Below are 14,478 nucleotides of genomic sequence, written 5' to 3' on the forward strand. Positions count from 1 at the left end.
GTATTAAATTTGATAAATTTAGATTTACCGTAGGCGCGAAATAGGTAAACATAGGTTTTGAAATAGAGTAGTGAACAAGCAGAACAAGTTACCAGACATCATCATTAACTCAAATATCCTGGATAGCTTCAAACATAGGTTGGATGGATATATGAGCGATATGGGTTGGGTGCAAATCTCAGTATGGGCCAATAGGCCCGCTGCAGCTTCCTCCATTCTGATCCTCTTATGTTTGCTTCTGTCAGTTATCAGTAAGTTCTTATGTAGTACATTATCACCTTCAGTTATTACAAGAGGAATAGTCTGGCTTTACTCCCTAATTGCATAGGTCCTATAAATTTATGTTATATTGTCATGAAAAATACATTTTGATTTTGATTTTTAATTTTCACACATCATTACCAAACACTTCTAATATTTTATTGGGCTAACACTAGATGATTTTATTCAGCTCATAGGGAACCACATACACAAGTAATTCAAAGCTTGGAAAACACTCATCCAATCCAGGTCAGATATAAGTGGATTACGAACCAACTTTGACTGAAATATTTTAAAGGTAAAACTCATAGGTCAAGCTCACATATTTCATTGTAGTTATATACTTAATTCTCCATGGAGGTTTACACTTTGGGAAGGAGCATGGATCGTCTTCACAGGGTTAGGTATGCAGTTTTGATCTGTTTACAAATAATATAAAACTATACATACCTGTATACAAGTCTATATTTTTGAGTCTTACCATGCTGGGCTTTTGTAGGCTGTCCCTATTCTGTTCTATGTTAAAACTTTAACCAATTTAGGATGGTGTAATGCTGCTACTGAGTGTATTGATATTGTACAGGGGTAACTGATAAATACAATCCTAAAGTGGTTTTTACAACTCTAAATGCTTTCCAATTATGTTACATATAACAATTACCGTATATTCTAGTATTTGTATTATTATATAAAAAACAAAACATATCTAAGCTATGTACATACCAGTCCCCAAGATGTAAGTGCTGCCGAGTGTTGATCCCCAGCTGCAACTTGTATGATACTGTAGTTTTGTAGATCATCTATTTGTTCTGCAAGAGTCAAGAGTTCACTAGTACATGTATATTTCTTTTTCATGGGATAAAATAAATTGCAAAATGAAGGAGGATGGAAGCATGAAATCCTATTCTACGGCGGCATATAGTAGTGTAATGTAATAATTATTATTAAAAGAATGCAAAATATGAATTTTCAACAGTAAAATGCTAAGTAGCATGTAAATGGGTCATTACTATTTTCTAAGCTGTGGATATCATGTTCAAAAAGTGACAGTGAAAAATGAATGCAAGTCCCAGAGGCATTATGGCCTTTTAAAGGCAGTGCACACATAGAAAACTGCAGACAAGGATTTTCTTCGGTGCAAAAGGAAGCAAAGATTGGCACTGCACAACCACCCCTCCACTCCTAAACTATAAAATTTGGTTCCTATACACAGCTGGGTAGACTGAGGGTGTTCCAGGTGCAAACTAGTAACCCCTAATAACAGGAGGTTAGAGTTGTATCTACACAGCCTTCACACCCAGTGATATAGCAGGGTCATGAAATTAAAAGATACAGTATGTAACAATGAAAAGGATATTTATTGTATTTAAGAAACTACAATTTTGGGGGATACACAGTACGGTGGTCCCTCGGTTAACGAACACAATTCGTTCCACAGAGTCGTTCGTTAACCGAAAATTTTGTTAACCAAATCTACTATTTCAATGGGATATTGGGTAATTGGTTCCAACTCACAGAAAAAGTACATACAAAGTACTGTATACCAGTAATAGAATTAACAAAACATTAAATGTAAACTAAATACAGTACTGTACTGTACAGTATACTGTAAAATAATAAACGAAAAACAATAAAATACTGTATTTTAATTTACTTTGAGGTGTGTATGTCGTATTACCAGCAGCTTTGTTTACATATCAAACAGCTGATTGTAGAGGCACTCTTTACAGAGTGCATTAGTTCTAATGCCTTCTTCATGTTTCATAATTTCTGCACTGTATATTATCAATATGTTAATTAAATTTCATAATGACCAATAATTTTAATGTAAAAATGCAAAAAATATTCAAGAGACCAACAAAATCGATGTTCAATCCACTAAAAACAAAGTTAAATTGAGAAGGGTTGTTGGGTGATTCAATCAGCTGATGGGCGCACAAAAACTGTTCCCTGTACTGTCTATATTATCAATATGTTAACTAAATTTCAGAATGACCAATAAATTTAATATAAAAAATGCAGAAATATTCAAGTGACCAACTTTCTTGATATTTACTTCACTGGAAACGAATGTAAACATAGAACCAATTACTGTATTGGCGGACTAGCCGATCAGCTGATGCGCAAAACAAAACGTGTTTGTCGTAAGGATTTCGTTAATCGAACTGAAAATCCTTATGGGAGCTAATTCGTTAACCGAAATTTCTTTAATCGAACCATTAGTTAACCGAGGGACCACTGTATTTCATTTTAGTGCTTGTTGGTTGAATCTGCCTGTTGCTCGGACTACAGATAACTGGGATTCTTACTGTACTGTACTTTGGTCCTATAATTTAGGGATGAGGGGATAACAACTGAAATATTAATGGGCAAAGTTGAGGATAGGAGGGCCAGAAGAAAGCAAAGACAGGGATGGATGAATGAACAAAACAATAAATTGGGTTCCTAGATAGATACAAAATCTTAAGAGGATTGGTAAAAATAGTCTGAAATGTTTAGGGTGGAGGACTGTGGTTGCCAAGCCTCAGATATGTGCACTGTACTCTGATTGAATATGTGGAAAATTAAATAAAAGAAGTATTTAATAGAATTTAGAATGCTCAAATCTTTTGTAAAATATATTATTTCTTTAAAATTGATTTACAGTTGTCAAATACTCTACTGTAGTACTATTATATCTATTAAATGAACACTGGTATCATTTCATGTATGTTAAACAAAAATACTTTAGACATGGGATCTGCAAGAAATTGTGTAGAAGTCTTCAACTGGAAATTTGAAGACAATTAGCACACAAATACTGTAGAAACAAAATTATGAAGTAACTGTATGTCACTAACATCCAGTAAAACATTAAGGATTAGACAAAACTGTACTATGAAACATACAAACCTGGTGTCCTGGTGAGCTTGTTGTGTCCCAGCTGACCCATTTCATTGTTGCCACAGGAGTATACTAGACCCTCTTCAGTCAAGATCAGGGAATGCATCAGACCTGCAGCAACTAACCATAAAAACATAAAATTATCAAAAAGGAAGAATTAAGGTACAAAATCTCATTCTATGACCATGGGGAAGACACGAGTAAACTTTCAAAATCCATACCGGCACTAAAGAACCCCTGAAAGACACCTGCCTTTAGCAGGTTAGAATATTCACATAGAAACTGCTTTCTAGCTACAAAGAAATACATTCACCCAATCGTATTAGGATCAAAGCCTTACTTGTCTCAAGACAAGTAAGGCTTCAGGTCAAGGGTTGAAAGATCCAAGCCACCTTCAACCATAAAACAAAGTTCATCCCCCTGTCCTCTAATTTCCTGTCAATTTCTAATTCCAGGTCAGTCATTTACTCCCTCTGTATTAAAATGGAATTTTATCCTTCAATCCCTCATTTATGGCCTACAGGTCAACTAAAGACTTGCACTATCCTGAATCAACTAGTAACACGCTGGCAATAGCCCAGTTTTAATAGAGTAGGGTCGTAAATTTTTTTGCTTTCTCAGCCATTGCTTTTGATTTATCTTGAGTACGGTACCTACAGTACATTAATCCCATTATTTAGAATCTTCATTGGTCAGGGCGATACAGTTTCACACATCACCTGCCAGATGTCTCACAATGCACCCAACGCCCATCTTCTGAGAGCATTCTTTCAGCCAAGAACTAACTTTCCTTCTGTGTTTATAGCAGTTTTTAGTGGGAAGTTATTTCTGTGTGGGGGAGAAGAGAGAAAAGACAGACTGCTGGATGGGCGAGCTAAAAATTCCCCCTCTGGTCCTGCTACCCCCTTAAAACACCAGTACAGTACAGTATCTCAAAAAATTATATGCTAGGATGGGTCCCATGACTTCCAAAATACTATATGCAACTCGTAAGGATGCTACTACATTTGGTAACCGAACATCATATTAATTACGCCGAATAAATACATTGCATTACTTATGTTAAACTATAAGTATACCAAAGTAAATGCCTGTCCCATTATCTATCATCGTGTTCTCATAATGTTTCACACAGTGTGGACAGATACTTTTTTTTGCTACTGTACATAAAATTGGGAGAGATTTAGATTACAGTGATATGATTAAAGATTTCCTTCCAAAGAAAAGCTTGAAAAGGTTTATGTAAATTGGTAGGTTACTTGAGAAATCACTTTTAATTTACATGCAATTACTTATCAGTAATCTTGGCTTTTATTTTTCCCATTTGTCAAATCAATGTAGCCTGCAATATGAGAGTTTTCCCCTTGGTTGCATTATAATGTACACCATCACATTTGAAAGTACGGGTAGAAACATTCTCTTTATTCATAACACCTATTAAGGGTGTAGTGTTAAGTAATATTCTTCACTCATTTTGTGATAAACATTAATAATATGCAAGTATTATGATACTTTTATTGCAACTTTATATATAGAGTTAACTGAATATGTGGTTTAATTCAGAAATGCCTGATCAATTTTTTCACTAGAAAAGGGCCCCAAGGCCACTTTTGTCCAGGGCCTCCCAACCCATCAGTAATGGATGAAGAATGGCCAAGTCAAGATGTACCACATCCACTGCCATGAGGTGCCCCTCCTCAGCATAATTACAGTGATATAAGTGAAGATAGTGACTTTCAAGAATTAGCGTGTGAATCTTAGAAGAATTTGAGTGACGAGGGTGAGAAATATGCTGATGGTGGAGGGTAGCTTCCACAAGCCATGTGTCCCTGACCACTGAATGTTGATTGAGTAAATCAGGAGCATATGTCAAGACTAAAATGTTATGATTTTTTTTCTCGATATTCCCTCGTCCAGTGGGTAATGACCAAGAGTTGCCACCACAGTCCTTAGAGGGATGATATAATACAGGAATGTACAAGTAATTCTTTTAAGTTTAGTGGACTTTATAAACTGACCAGGTCCAGTATGAGAAGCCCTGCATTGCCTGTGTCAGCACCTCAACATTTCCTGATACATGGATCCCTCATTATCCAAACATTTGTTATCCAAAAATTGTATTCAACACCTCTTTTTCACTCTCTAAAAGTGACCCAAACTTATCCAAAAGATGGCCAGATCGAAAATCAAATACACACAACTTGGCCCACCCCTCCTCACCCCGTGGTGAACCCTGACAGCCCTCCAATAAGGTAATGTACCAACTGTAAAGTATACTGTAATACTGTATAAATTTAGCAATAACAGTTAGGTAGGTTTTTTTTCATAAATCAACTTCATATTTGTTTTAAGTATTATATTGGGAGTTCCTTGTTGGGAAACTGTACCTATTTTTCCCATTTGTTATGTTATTCACTACATAAATGATTTTCAAGAATCAAACCCATTTGGATAATGAGGGATACCTGTGCTGCATAAAGGTACAAAAGAGCAAAAACAAAAAACAAAATAATAACATCTGAATTTTTTCATTTGTAAATAAAAACATTTAGAAAAAATACATGAATCTTTATTTTTAAAACCTGATTATCTCTAAATCGGGGACTGCCTGTAAAAAAAAATTAAAATAATAATCCTATATTGTACAGGTACAGCACAGTTTTCTTAAGTTCCATGTATATAATTCTCAACTCCTTCATAAAATAATTAGTTCATAAAGCTTAGATTCTTAAATACTGTATTGCACAAAATTTCCAGAAATGTTCAAATATTAACAATAAGTTTGACCTGTAACTTTATGGACATTTAAGTAATGTATATAGCAAGTAATACCGTAAATTTTCTTATCTAATATTGTACATGGGATTCTTCAGATTAAAAAAACTTTTACTGTTGCTTTAACTTATAAAAAATAAACACTACCTGTTATATCACTAAAGAAATTCTACAGACCTGTATCTGAAAATTGAAGTCTTGGCTCTTAAAACTGCATTCTCTTCTTCAAAAGCTACCTATTTTGTTTAATTGTTCATAACATAAACAAAAATGCACAGCACAGTACTACATAGGAAGCAGTCTTACCTTGTTTGACATTCCATGCTTTTGAAAAGTCCATAAAAGTTGGAAGTATCAGCTGCTCAACTTCCGGGGCCCCCACACCCAGCTCTCCATTCACTGCTGATCCCCAACAATACATCGTGCAAATCCTGAAAAATATAAACAACTTTCTCATCACCAACTTTCTTAAATATAAAGTAGAATGTTGGTTTACCTAACTAACCATATACGGCAATCCAGATTAGCAGAAATAGTACTGTACATGTATAAGATTCCCATCATTTATGCATAGAATAGGTTTGAGAACTTATTGCACCAAAAGAAGAAAAAAAAGGAATTTGTGCAAGCCAATACTCACGAATCTGGATAGCAAATCCTATAACATGAAAAAACAAAGACAATCAAGCATATATTTATGGTAATAAAATCTCAGATATGCGGCGCTGTCGTTTATTTACAAGGTAAGTAATTAATGATTTTTTTCGTGTACATAGGTATGGCAGCTGTACGCCAGAAATCACACTGGATATAGGTACAGTATGGCAGCCGTATTCACAGACTGTGTTGTTAATGATTTGGTTAGGTTAGGTATACATTGCCCACCACGTATGCGCATCAGGCTGCCATACCATTAAACATCGTTGGTTCTCATACAGATGTCGTACCTGTAAGTAGGTTGTTAAAGTGCACAACTTCTCTTGACTATAAGCAATGGCCAAAAACCATTGTCATACCGTAAGACAGTCCCGTTCTACAATTCCTGTCCTGCCGCCTTAGCTCGCTCCCTCTCCAATTACAGTATATAAATTTTGTTCCATTATTACCGATCCTTTTCATAAATTAATTACGCATCTTTATTAAGTTTACATTTACGTAAATGCCACTTTATTCTTCTTTTGTTTATTTATTTAATGCATTCTGTTTTCTTTCTATCATCTACAGTATTTCCCTTTTTGTTTTTATCCTCTAGCAATAAGTGATGTAATAGTGCCATATTTCTACTCTTACACGATCTTTTAGACTGATTGGATTCTCGTCATCGTCTTCTATACCGTTAACATTCGTCATAATTCTCTATGAACTGTGAGTCCTCCCACTTCTACGGTTCCCCCAAGGGGAGGGTACATGATGTGATTATTGCATGTTAGAGCATCTCATTTACATCATGTTGGCCTGTGGCGGTCCGACTAATTACCCAAATGTAGCCAAATATAGCCGCAATGAAGTCAAATAATGGTCCTACATGAATAAATCGGACTGCTAATCACTTCTCAACTAGTATTTGGTGTCAGAAAGTCACAAAAAATTGGAAAACTTACTTTAATCTGAGTTAATAGATCGCGTGCATGTACCGACGGAGCGAGGAATTACCCAAATGTAGCCGCAATGAAGTCAAATGATGGTCGTACAAGCGTAATTCGGGCTGTGAATCACTTCTCGATTATTATTTGGTGTCATAAAGTCAAAAAAAATTGGTAAACTTAATTTAATCTGAGTTGTGTTGTGTTAGGTTAGGTTAGATTAGATTAGATTAGGTTAGGTTAGGTACATGCACTTGATCTATTAACTCAGATTAAATTAAGTTTACCAATTTTTTTTGACTTCGTGACACCAAATACTAGTCGAGGTTAGGTTAGGTTAGGTACATGCACTCGATCTATTAACTCAGATTAAATTAAGTTTACCAATTTTTTGTGACTTTGTGACACCAAATACTAGTCGAGAAGTGATTGGCAGTCTGATTTATTCATCTAGGACCATTATTTGACTTCATTGCGACTACATTTGGGTAATTCCTCGCTCCGTCGGTACATGCACGTGATCTATTAACTCAGATTAAAGTAAGTTTTCCAATTTTTTGTGACTTTCTGACACCAAATACTAGTCGAGAAGTGATTGGCAATCCGATTTATTCATCTAGGACCATTATTTGACTTCATTCCGGCTATATTTGGCTCCATTTGGGTACATTTGGGTAATTAGTCGGACCCGCCTGCGGTGGTTGTGATTATTCTTATCGTGATTTATCATGCCTAGTTCTTGATGATTCTCGTTTGTTAGCTCTTATTTGTGACCATGGTTTAATTAATATCACTTGTAAATGTTCCCAAATGTGGAAAGAGACTTACACGTAAAAGCAATGCCAGTTTCAATATAATAGGCACTTCTATGAATTTGTCCACAGATGCCGTGCAAATAATCAATGTATAAGGTAAGTTATTTAAGATTTTTTTTTCATTCTTGATAATTGTACGATAGTTTCGTTATGCAATGCTGAGTTAGGTTAGGTTTGGAGTTAGGTTAAGTGATGTTAGGTTAGAATTAAGTGAGGTTAGGTTAGGTAAGAGTTCCTAGGTCAGTGTTTTTCAAACTTTTTTTTACTGCGACCCACAGCCAGAACAACAATTTGAATTGCGACCCATTAAACCTAAGTGTAATGATATGAAATGAGTAAATCAAAGACAAACACTGACATGAGAGGTAGGAATGCTCTCCTTGCAGTCGCTTCCTAGACTGTGGAGTGTACATTACAATAACCAAGCCTAAATTATGGTGCATTTATTTTTATTTTCTCATTTATTTTCGCGACAAATTTTTTTTTTTTTCTTATTTATTTTCGCGACCCATTTTTATTTTGCGACCCAATTTATTTATTTCGCGACCCACTGAAGGGTCGGGACCCATAGTTTGAAAACCCCTGCGGCCTAGGTTCTTAGGCTTAGTGCCATTTGGTTTATATTTTTGGTACACACCATTGGCATAATATTAAACACACAAATGCACAAGATAATGCATAGAACCTAGAACTTGACCTAATAGGATGGGTTTGTTAGGTCAGGCTTTAATAGGCTCTATGCATTATCGTTTCCATTTCTGTGTTTAATATCATGCTAACAGTGTGTAAAAAAAAAAAATAAAGCAAATAGCACATTTCCTTCGGGTGAAAACAGTTTTGGAAACCTTTACCAAAGATAAAGACTGGTCTTTCTCTTAAGTGTTATAATCCCACATTTCTCTATCGTCAAAGTCCTGTCTACTTGTGTTAATAAGCATTATTGTACAGTATCTCCATCATATACATCACCACCCAAAAGAGAGGCTAAGTTTTTTTTAAATTGTAACTCCTGGTAAAAACAAGAAAAACCTATTTTGTTATTAATTTCCCATTATAATTACTATCGAATCTTTACCAAAATATCCAAAATTGAAATAGAAACCCTCTATGTAAATCTCTAACAGTGACTTGATTTTTGTGTAGAGCACTACAAGTATTAGTGTGCTAACAACGCATGGAATTGTAGGTTACCTTTGACGTCGTCAGTAGTGAAGTGGGTACTTCTCTTATATTTTCGGTTGACAGCCCATATGACTAACCTCTACTTCAAATATTTCTTCAACATGGCTCACCAGTCTACTTGAACATTCATAGTTGATCGTTATTAAGAGTTAGTCTATCCCCTAACACCAATCTCCTCAAATTCCAATGACACTATACACAGTCTACGCCCAACACACGTCTCATAATGTTTATTTTTCGCTCAATCGCTCACAGTTGTTCGCGTAACTTCTAGCACCTTCACGAATCACTATTACGTTTTCTGTTAATTTTATCCTCCTGTCACTTTTTTACTTTTGCTTAACACATAATAATTCACATTTAAAGACAATATGTTAAATTCAGGACTCCCACAAGGCCAAACCAGGAATTTCCCAGGCAGATGTGAAAGATTTTCCAGATTGAACAAAATTTCCCAAACACATTTTGCTCGTAAATATTTCATTATAATTATTTGTCAAGAACTACAAACTTTTACAAAAAAAAAACACCTATAACTACTACTACCTCTCTCTCTCTCTCTCTCTCTCCCTAGCATGCAGGCACAAGTATAAAAATAGTATACTGTAGTAGTAGTCACTAGCGTAGCTAGGGGGGGCGGGGGCGGTCCGCCCCGGGCGGCACTTTTTGGGGGGGCGGCACTTTTGGGTCTGCTCATCACCCATATCTGCAGCTACTGGAGACGTTAATCCATCCCTTTGTATCGGCGGCAAGTTAATCCTTGTCGTGTCTGACCTAACACCTGACCCACTTCATCACGGCCACGTCATGAGCTACACCCTTGCTATGGGCCCCCTTCCCCCATCCCCCCCGCCACACACACAACCTGTAACCTGTTGAGGATTAAGGAAACAACTTCAAACAAGTACGCCAGTGAGCTCATGTGGTGTGGGTCAGGTGTTAGGTCAGACACGACGAGGATTAACTTGCCGCCGATACAAAGGGAAGGATTAACGTCTCCAGGAGCTGCAGATATGGGTGATGAGCAGACCAAAAGTGCCGCCCCAAAAGTGAGATCACGAGATGCTGAATTGCCATACGACATTGAATTGAGGAGAAATGTTTTTCTTCGCTGGACAGTGATCAAGAAATAACTTTTGAGATTTCAACAGCTTCATGAATTTGCTGAGAAATATGCCTTCCTTACCCCCATTGAATCTTTTGGATGATAAATATGAGTGTCAAATAGATCACGATCACGACGACATTGATAAAGAGGAGTTCCTCGTTGAGAGAAAAAGACTTCAGCATTTTGTTGCTGTTGCTGTTATAACTATTAAAGACAGAATACAGACGTGGAAAGAAGGCCCCCTTGAACTTTTGCAGTTTATTCAAAAGTATAACCTTGGGAACTCGGTTCCAAATATAGTAATAATGCTGAGGATTTTCCTCACAATTGTTGTTAGTGTTGCTACCTGTGAGAGGAGTTTTTCGAAACTAAAACTGATCAAGAATTACTTAAGATCTACTTTGAGCACCTTGCGGTTGAGAAATCTTGCCATACTGTCTATAGAGCGACAATTGACAGATGAAATAGTTTTTGACTATGTCATTGAAGAATTTGCCAACAAAAAAACAAGAAAAGTTACTTTGTAGAAAGTTGTAGTTTTCATTTCAGAAATAAAGATGGTCCTAATTTTTTACACTTTTTTTACTTTTTTCCCTATCCTATATGTCGTTTTTGCTTTTTGTTTAACTGTTACTTATAAAGTTTAAGCATGTTTGGTGTGTATTTAAAGCATACTATATTTGAGTATGTGAAAGTACAGTAATATTATAATGGTACACAAACTATTTAATATATATATATATATATATATATATATATAAGAGTATATATATATATATATATATATATATATATATATATATATATATATATATATATATATATATATATATATAAAATTAGTCTATTAGGGATTATTTTTTGTGGGGCACGGGGGGGGGCAAACTCAAGGGCCGCCCCGGGCGGCACACACTCTAGCTACGCCACTGGTAGTAGTAGTAGTGTACGTACTGTTTTGCGCAGGAACAGGCTTTATTTGGTATACCTGTAATGCATTTCTTAATAATTATCAACCCTAATAGGAAAATTATTTAATAAAAGTATCTCTTCTGATTATTACTATGTTGGGAACTTTAGTATATTATAAATTCCCTGGTTGTACTCACATAAGAACATAAGAAAGTGGGATACTGCAGGAGGCCGACTGGCCCATACAGGGCAGATCCCTTTCACACCCATCCCAGCACTTCCATGTGCCTATCCAACTTCGTCTTGAAGCTCCCTAGCGTCCCCGATCCTACTATAGCACTCGGTAGCCTATTCCACATATCCACAACTCTATTACCAAACCAGTGCTTGCCTATATCGCTTTCTGAATCGGAATTTATCTAATTTAAAGCCATTTGTTCTGGATTATTTCGTTATTGCGACTTCAAGACATCTTCCATTTTACCCTTGTTGTCCCTTACCCTTGTACACCTCCATATATCTCCCTAACTCTACGCCTCTAATGAATGTAAGCCCTAAGCTTTCAGTCTTTCTTCATATGGAAGGTTTCTAATAATATGGATCATTTTTGTCATTCTTCTTTGTACTCTCCAAAGAATCTATGTCCATTCTATATGGAGACCTGGGAACTGAACCGCATAATCCATGTGTGGCCTCACTAATGCTAGGTAAAGTTTCAAGATAACGTCAGCAGTTCTGTTACTCACAGACCTAGATATGAACCCAAGAATCCTGTTTGCCTTGTTGCGAACGCTAATACATTGTTTTCTAGGTTTCAAGTCGTTGCTAACAAATACACCTAGATCTTTTTCACAAACTGAGTTTTTATTTATCTAAGGGAAACCCCTTCTGTAAGGGGTTGAAAAAAAAATCAGTTTGAACATTAGCTTTGGTATATTTCCTCCTCTTCAAAAAAAAAAAAATAAATAAATAAATAAACTATCAGTAAAACCATTGGCTTTGATATTTTTCTTTACCTTTACTTAAGCAGCAAAATAAATCATTAATATTTATAGATAAACCTAATCAGTGAAAAATTATATATAAACCCAATCAGTGAACAATATACATTCATTACAGTATATATAAAAACGGCTTGCATATGGGCACTAGCATACTTTGAACAAATTTGATATCTGTATTGTGCTTTACAGCCTTATGTAAACGCCTTCTGAGCGTTTAAAGGTTAATCAGACTCTTCACTTTTACTTTACTTTTACTTTTATCCTCTTCGCCACTGATCGGCTTGTTAGCCGCTTGGGCGATCGGTCACGTCTCTTTTCATTTATATTCTTCACCAAAAGATCGGCTCGCTAGCCGCCCGGGCGATCGGTCACGTCTCTGTCACGCACTGTTGGCAAATAATGGGCATGCACCGGCTCCTGAATGTACCTGAACCCGCTCCAGTGTTGGTCAAGTCTTCTCTTGAAAGAGCTCACACTTGGTGCCGTCACAACACTCTCTGGTAGATTGTTCCAAGAGTTTACAACCCTCACTCCGAAAAAGTTTGCCCTCACGGTTTTCTGGACTTGCGGCTTCTTCAATCTTGAGCTGTGACCCCTTGTGGGGCGAGCGTCCGCCAGCTCCAAGTAAGGACACTCAACTGAGTAGTGCCCCCTGAGATGCTTATAAACCTCAACTAGGTCCCCCCTTGCCCGTCTGTAGTATAAGCTAGGCAAGTTCAGGCGCTCCAATCTCTCAGGGTAGCTGAGGTGCCGAAGTGCAGGCACCAGTTTGGTGGCCCTCCTTTGAACATTTTCAACCAACTGACAGTCCCTAGCATATCTCGGGGACCAGATGGGGTGACAGTACTCCAGATGGGGAAGCACTTCACTCCTGAAGATCGTCACGAGGGACGGACCGTCTAGATATCTGAACGACCTTCTTATAAGACCCAATAATTTATTTGCCTGATTTACCTTCTTCTCACAATGGCCCGAGAACTTCAGCTCATTGTCAACATACACACCTAGGTCCTTCTCACACACAGTCTCAACTAGTACATTTTCTTCATCCCGTTGGGACATATGATACGCCTCCTTACCGTTGGTACGCCCCAGGTGCATCCTCTTACACTTCGTGACATTGAATCTCAGCAGCCATTCCTTCGACCATTCCTGGAGCCCACAGAGGTCCTTCTGCAGCTCTTCACAGTCCGCTTGGTTCTTAATTTCCCGAAATAACTTGCCATCATCGGCAAACATTTGTATGGAGGAGTGTACAACGTCAGGCATATCGTTTATGAAACAAACAAACAACAGCGGGCCCAATACACTACCCTGCGGTACCCCACTTGTTACAGGTACAGATGACGATTTCGTGCCATTAATCACCACACATTGCTTGCGGTCATGTAGAAAGTCTTCTATCCACGCTAGGACATTTCCCCGAATTCCGTACCCTTCCAGTTTGATTTTCAGCCTTTCGTGGGGTACACTGTCGAAAGCCTTGGCAAAATCTAGGTAAATATTGTCGATATTACCACCCCGTTCTAGAATATGGGTCCAAATATCCAATACCTTGAGCAATTGTGTCAAGCAAGAGCGCCCCGGCATAAAACCGTGTTGGCAATCTTTTACAAGGTTGTTTCGTAGTAGATGTTCCATCGCGGCATCTCTGATAATACTCTCAAGTACTTTACATATTATGCTGGTCAGGCTCACTGGTCTATAGTTGTTCGTGGAGTGACTATCGCCCTTCTTGAAGATAGGACTCACATAAGCCACTTTCCATTCACTGGGGACCATTTGTTCATCCAGGCATTTACAAAACAGAATCTTCAGGGGCTCTGCAAGCTCGTTGCACAGCTCTCTTAGCACTCTAGGATGCACCATGTCAGGTCCAGGACTCTTATGGACCTTTAGCCTGGACAGTTTATTTCTAATACCCTCTTCTGTGAACACAATGTGGGTCAGTGCTGTGT

The 14,478-nt window shown here is 37.3% G+C and overlaps 1 protein-coding gene across 3 annotated transcripts in view; it reads right to left on the bottom strand.

The window, feature by feature from the left end:
- Nucleotides 1–9,778, bottom strand: part of LOC121864483 (probable E3 ubiquitin-protein ligase HERC4) — a 48,620-nt gene extending 38,842 nt beyond the window's left edge. For 2 of the 3 annotated variants that reach the window (XM_042363533.1, XM_042363527.1), the window contains exons 1-4: nt 9,509–9,778; nt 6,226–6,350; nt 3,154–3,264; nt 985–1,070 (exon numbers count right to left, since the gene is read on the bottom strand). In XM_042363533.1, coding sequence (XP_042219467.1) covers nt 985–1,070; nt 3,154–3,264; nt 6,226–6,340 — 312 coding nt within the window. In that variant the 5' untranslated portion in view covers nt 6,341–6,350; nt 9,509–9,778. The remainder of the gene's footprint in view (nt 1–984; nt 1,071–3,153; nt 3,265–6,225; nt 6,351–9,508) is intronic. The other variant, XM_042363519.1, reaches the window with a different exon arrangement.
- Nucleotides 9,779–14,478: the final 4,700 nt, after the last annotated feature.

This window comes from Homarus americanus, unplaced genomic scaffold (genome assembly GCF_018991925.1).
Source record: "Homarus americanus isolate GMGI-L3 unplaced genomic scaffold, GMGI_Hamer_2.0 scaffold59578, whole genome shotgun sequence".
Taxonomy (NCBI): domain Eukaryota; kingdom Metazoa; phylum Arthropoda; class Malacostraca; order Decapoda; family Nephropidae; genus Homarus; species Homarus americanus.